Source organism: Galeopterus variegatus, unplaced genomic scaffold, assembly GCF_000696425.1.
Source record: "Galeopterus variegatus unplaced genomic scaffold, G_variegatus-3.0.2 Scaffold1016, whole genome shotgun sequence".
Taxonomy (NCBI): Eukaryota; Metazoa; Chordata; class Mammalia; order Dermoptera; family Cynocephalidae; genus Galeopterus; species Galeopterus variegatus.
Genome location: NW_007727127.1, coordinates 268,982 through 275,584, shown reverse-complemented (window position 1 = coordinate 275,584; position 6,603 = coordinate 268,982). Strand labels below are relative to the sequence as shown.

At 40.8% G+C, this 6,603-nt stretch overlaps 1 protein-coding gene across 1 annotated transcript in view; it reads right to left on the bottom strand.

Moving 5' to 3' along the window:
- CDR2 (cerebellar degeneration-related protein 2, 62kDa) overlaps positions 1-6,533 on the bottom strand; it is a 24,983-nt gene extending 18,450 nt beyond the window's left edge. Inside the window, exon 1 of the mRNA XM_008574224.1 lies at positions 6,441-6,533. Coding sequence (XP_008572446.1) covers positions 6,441-6,519 — 79 coding nt within the window. The 5' untranslated portion in view covers positions 6,520-6,533. The remainder of the gene's footprint in view (positions 1-6,440) is intronic.
- Positions 6,534-6,603: the final 70 nt, after the last annotated feature.

Sequence of the window (6,603 nt, the reverse complement as noted above, 5' to 3'; positions counted from 1 at the left end):
TGGTCTGACGAAGTTACTTAGGTCGGTGAGCGCGGTATGGTGGGTTTAATTCCCGTTGCGGGGCCCCGGTCCGGTCCGGGGGCAACACTGGGGGTTGCGATTTTTTGGTGGACACGGAAAAAAAAAAAAAAAAAAAAAAAAAAAAAAAAAAAAAAAAAAAGAAACAGCATGATAAAATATATAACAGATAACAGTACGAGGGTACTTCAAAAAGTTCATGAAAAAGTAGGATTGAAAAGTAATACAAATCTTTCCATGAACTTTTAAAAAAATATTTATTTATTTATTGAATCAAAATTGATTCTACATATTTTTGGGGTTCAACATTGAGATATGTTGATGAAATCAATATTACTAGCATATATATTGTTACAAATAGTAATTATTCTTTATACCCCTTGTCCAATCTCTCCCCACCCATGAACTTTTTGAAGTGCCCCATAAGTGCTAAAGAGAAATAATAAAGCAAGGAAGGTGTATAGGAGGAGTGTGGATGTGGGAGTTTGAAATTTAAGAACACGTAAAAAGAGTGACCTTAGACTTAGATGTGAAGGAACTGAGCAGGTGATCCACACGGATCTACCTAAGACAGCAGCACTCCAGACCCAGGCAAACAAGCCCGAAGACCCCAGTAGGGGAGGGACTGGTGCTAGGAAGGACCACTGCAGAGGGAGCAGAATGTGCAGGGGGTGGGGGTGGGGGGCCCTAACCAAGGAAGTCAAAACTTTGGCTTTTTACCCCGAATGAGATGGAACTCAGTGAGCCTTGACAGAATCGCTCTGTTAAGTGTAAACAGATTGAAAGGCAAACACAGAAGCAGAGTGACAGAAGGACACTGTGGTCATTGGGTAAGAGATGACAGTGGCTTGTACTGAGGTGACACAGAGGGAGATGGGGAGAAGGGGCAGGATTGTGACATGTCTTCAAAGTAAATCTAAAAGGATTGTTGACCAATGTGATATGGAGTGTAAGAGAGAAAAGGAAAAACAGACAAACTGGATTTGGTGGTACTGGACAAAGGGCCCGATTTAGAAAGGGAGGTCACAAGAAAGGTCTTTCTGAGGAGATGTTTTGGTTGAAGCTGGCAAGAGGAGGAGCTTGCCTGTGACAGCACACTCTACAACCTGACAAGCAGCCAGGAGGACGGAAGCAGAGTGGAGCGTGGGATGAGATGAGGTGGGAGAAGCAGGCAGAGATTGGGTCATGCAGGAGTTAACAGCCCACGGTAGAGAAACTTCAAATTTTACTCTACGTATGATGAAAAATCACTTCAGTAAGTGTCATAAAAATATTATGAAAACAGGGGACCTCACTACATACGACTTTTAAACTCAATTTTTAGAGGTTGACAAATAAGGTTTAAAATCTATCCATTACTACTGATAGTAAAACTTAACCTAAAGTGGTAACAGAAAACAGAAACAACTTGTGTTGCCTGGCAATGTCCATCCGAGTGCATTATTAGTATTCTATTAGCTTAGTTTTCACTCATTAGAAAAAAACAAAGCAGCAAAACCTACCACACACCAGTCCAGCTCATTTTAAAATATTTTACACCCATTTTATTTTAATGTTTTTAGCAGCTGGCCGGTACGGGGATACACCCATTTTAAATAAACAGTATACTGTTGGTAGATAGGTGCTAAAATACATTCTCTGGAGATTTCAATATTAACAATATCCATTACTGTTATTACATTAAGACTTCAGCTCACAGGCCTATAAAATAACATCTTGTATTCATAAGACACAGAACCTTTACCAATAGTTCCAAATATTTAAGAGACATTAATCTTGATGTCTTTACAAGGTATTTAGCCCAGATACAAGGTATTTTCCAGATGAGACAACCTGAAGCACAAGGCTATTAACTGGCCTCATCAAACATACATGGTGAGTCACAGACAGGACAGAAACCCCTCAATCAACAGGTTCTAACCCTCATCATGATGCTGTTATCCATATTTGCACGGTTTTAAGGCTATGAAAAGGGATGTCCACATACTTCTTTGTTTAAGGTGGAGAATACAAATTTCTCTACTTGAGGTACTTTTCCACTTGTTTTCATAGATGGCAATGAGAAGCTTCTTTTTTTTTTTTTTATTGCCAGGTCTACCAATGAAGGCACATACAACTGCAGGCAAGTTAATATCTTGTTTTCACCAAATAAAAAAGGAAATATGTATTGTTGAAGACGTTCCAGAAATAATTATTTTGTACTCACAGGGTGTGTAATATGTATACATACACTCACATAGAAGCCACCAAACTGTATTAAAGACAAAGCATAAAAACATTACCTAGATATCAATTAAGTCTTTCCTTCTGGCCTGTTGTAAAGTGGTGAGCAATTCCTCACTGGGAAGGATCAGAGACTCACCAAAGATGTTCTTACCTAGCAATCAAAACCTGAACGGAAACCTCTTCCACAATCAAGACTGACTTGAGACCATCATCAACCACTTACATTCAGTTATGAACCCACCTATGCTACTTGATAGCAGCCAGGAACACCTTTCCTGCTCCTGCAGAAAGAGATGCCAGGATGGCACTCTTTAGTAAATAGCAAACAAAAAAGAATTTGAGACTTGTCCTTATCTCAATCCTTATGTCCAGTTAAACAAAGCCTCAACCTGGTTCAGTAACCTGAAGTCTCAGTCTCCTAAATATTTCATAGGATGTTTAGGACAGAATTTTAGCAAGTCAAGTCTTAACCACAAAAAAGCACCTGTGAAGTCACACTGTATAATAGGATATTACTTCATCTGTTTGTTTAAAGACAATGGACTCTTGTCTTTAAAAAGGTTTGTTTCCTGTTGTGTCACATCTGGCTTCCATAATCAAAAGGAGCCAAAAGCTGGTAATAAGCCCAAGAAGGTTTTCTAAATAAATAGTGGAGGGAATGGGAGAATATTGAATGTCCTTTATTTATATTTTCAATTAAGGCACAAAAGGAAACAATATAGTTTCAAAGCCTAGCACACCCGTTCATCTCTATTTTACAATAAGGATTTTCATTAAGAGGTTGTTTGTTCTAAATCCTATCAACTGGCCTGGCTTAGGCAGCCACTAAAAATACCATAGATTTACTGCCGGCTTGAGAATTGCAACATATCAATACCTTCATATGCTCAATACTTTTACTAATTAGTCTTTTAAGGTAATGATATTTTATTGTGATGGTGTAAACTGTTTGCTTTAAACAGATATTCACTCAGCTCTATGCCTTAGGCAAAAAGTTAGCACTAGCTGCTGAGTGATTTTTCTAAAAGGATCTTTCTTCCGGAATTTTGAAAACTTTAAATCCCACTGCTATTCTGTTTTTTCCATTTTACTTCAGTTTCTTAAAAAAAAAAATACGAGGACAACATATTCCCATGTTAGCTGTAGTCTGTAGCAGTAATTCAACATTAAGGCTGAAAGATTTTCCTATTACAAAGTCAAATGCGTCATTTGGTGACGCTTCTGTTTAACTCCTGTTGCCAACGTTACTATAATTGGGAAAGTAAAAAACCTGAATATAAACATCAGGAAAAATGATGGTGTCAATTTTAATGACCCACCAAACAGTGATTCAGCAAATTAGTTGCACACAAGGAAGATGCACTCATCTTGAAAAGAAATTTTAGGATTCCTTTAAACTAAGATTTCATCTGATGATTCATACAGTAGAAACCTGAATCCTTATTCTAAGCTTGCACAGCTCACCAAACGATGATTATGATAGCAGCTGGTCTAAAAGAAAATCCAGTCTCTGAAGTCTTTCCATCTCATTCTCAGGGGCACATTTCAAAGCAAGCACCATTATTACCTGCACAGAACGCTCCTGCTGTCCTAGAAAAGATCCTATCCACAGTGTTTATTGTTAGTATTCCTACCATGCCAACTCAGCCCTCTAACAAAAGATAGCCTCTTCATCAAAGTGTTTCATAAAAGCAAAGGATTTTCTCCTTCTGCCTGCATGCAGCTTTACATGTTTCTAACAAGTTATGAATAGTAGACCAGAGTCTACTGAGGTTAGAATTTTTCAGCAATTTTAATTTAAAAAAGAATGCCCTAGCAAACTTTGATACAAAGACTTGAACTACTTAGATAATGACTCCTATTGCTAAAGGAAAACATTTTGTAGTAGTAAGACTTTGAGAACAGGATCTTTAAAAGTTGTTTTAAGGAGCTCTCTCCAAACAAGCCTTGCTCAGTGAGTTAATAATGAAGATGTTAATTAAAAAACAAAAACAAAGACAGATGTCTGCAAATGATAAAATCCCAGTAGACCTGCTTAATCAATCTGTTTAACAGGACAGACTTTCTCCCAAACTTTATTCAGCAGCAAATGTCTATTGAGGGCCGACAATGTGCCAGACACTATAGGGGGCACATACCACGAGGCAGCATCTCCTGGCTTCTCTCATGAGCAGATTCCTAGAACATCAACTCCTTCAGAGTAGGAATCCTGCCTATCCTATCATATGGCTGGGTATTGTGGCCCCAGTGCCTAGACGAATGAATACCTGGCATGGAGTAGATAATACATTTTTGAGGAATGAACAATTTTTAAAATCTGTTAGAAGTTTAGAAGTTCTTCAACATGTTATTTAGCAAAATTGGGAAAAAAAACCACCCCTTTATGCACACTGAGACCTTCATTCTTTTACTGGCCATAACCAGAAGTTACGATTGCAGGAATTTCACATCTACTTCTGCTCCACATAGTTGGTTATGACAGAGTTACATCAAAGTCCACTGTGATAATGGACGTAAAAGCCCTTTGAAAAGCACAGAAGAAATTACAGGTGCAAATTGGCAGTAAAGAGGTTCAGACCTTTATTTTTGAGGTTAAATTTGAAGATCTGATGACTTCATTTTGATCAGAGGTTAAAGAGAATCCACACATAACCCCAATGTGTTGCATTTTCTTGTCAGCAGTTTGAAATATTACAGCTGGTTGTTTCTAACAACCTCCCACAGGGGACAGTGCAGTGTGGACTTGGGCACCTGACCGAAGAGAGCCACGAGGACAGTAATCTTGTATGGGTGCTTCAGTTCAGTTCAACGAATACTGAAATCGAGCTTCTATTATGTGCTAAGTATTGTGTTGGATGCTGGAGATAAGGAAAAAGAGCCTGCCCTCTCTGCCCTTAAAGACTTCTGCTTCTTAAATACAGGAAAGAAAAATATTTAAACGATTACACACACTGCTTAATTTATTAGAGAGAGATGTTGCAACTGCCTGGTGGTTGCCTCATTAACCCTGAGGAAAGTATCAAATTAGGCCATCAATCCTAATGGGGAAACCCGAAAACAGGTTTGTTAAAATGTATGACAAATTCGTCTTTTGGACACAGAGAACGGGATGCCAAATACTGCATTGCAAACACTGAACAGCTTGGACAAAGCGTGATGGTGAACTACTTTGGTTTAAGTAATCGCATATTAATTTAGTAAATCACCTTCCTTGAGAAGAGATGCTTGTTTTATTTTCCTTTTTAAAGTAAAGTCATTCAAGGCTATATTCTTTTTTTTTTCTTCTGCCAAGTTCATTGGTTAGCATGAAGAAGGATCATGATCATTTAATATTCAACTAAATGAAATATTGACTTCCCCTGCAAGTTTAGAGCTGAAAGAACTGACTTACACACAACTGCAGAAACGGAAGATGCCTGAAAAAATTCCTGAGAAGTATTCCGTATTGTGGTTAAGAGTGTTTGCTCTAAAGTTTGCAGCTGAACCCCAGCTCCCCAAACGGTACCTACTTCTACCAATAACTAGTGTTAGATACTGCTACCTGTCGAGTGTTATGGCGAGGGTTAAAATGAGCAGCTGCGTTAAGGGCTTATCAGTGTCTGACACACAGAAAGTGTTCCCCAATCGCAAACTCCTGGTATTAATATGAAGAAAAAAAAAGAGGCCACCAGCTCCAAATTCAGGGCTGCTCTAAGACTGTTCTCTGGAGACACCATCAGCAAGAAATCCAAGGCAGGCATGTTTTCAACTGAAATGGGAGTGCAAATTGAAGAGCTGGAGGAAGAAGTGCCTTCAAGTCATTTCATTGGGCATCTGGTGAATCACGCATAAGCAATTATTTTTGACAGTTTAACGCCCCACTGAAAAGGCTGTAAACCGGGATGGTAAGGAAGAGAGAGGGTCTGAGCAGCCCCTACGACTTCTCGCTCTGCGTGTAGGTTCAAAAACCCCTGCCCCCACCCTTGCCTTCAGGCAAGCGACTTAACCGCTGCAGCCTGCGCGATGCTCGTCTGGAACACGGGACAACAGAAATGACTCTCCCGTGGAGTTCTGGTGCGGATCACACGAGCAGGTGTGCCCCGCTCGGTCCCGCAGCAGCCTCGCCCCGCGGCCGCTCGCCCCCTCCGCCCAGCAAAGGCAACTTTGTAACAGTTCGACCACCGAACCCCGCCCACCGGCCGGCGACCGCGCCTCACCCTGATGCAGGTCCTGGTGGTCGTACCACGGCTCGTCCTCCTTCACCTCGAACTCCTCCACCGGGTTTTCCGCCAGCATCTCGGCCGGGTCCCCCGGGGGCAGCACGCGCCGCCGCCCACCAGCCCCGGCCGCCGCCCCGGGCACTCCCCCGGCCCCTCCGCG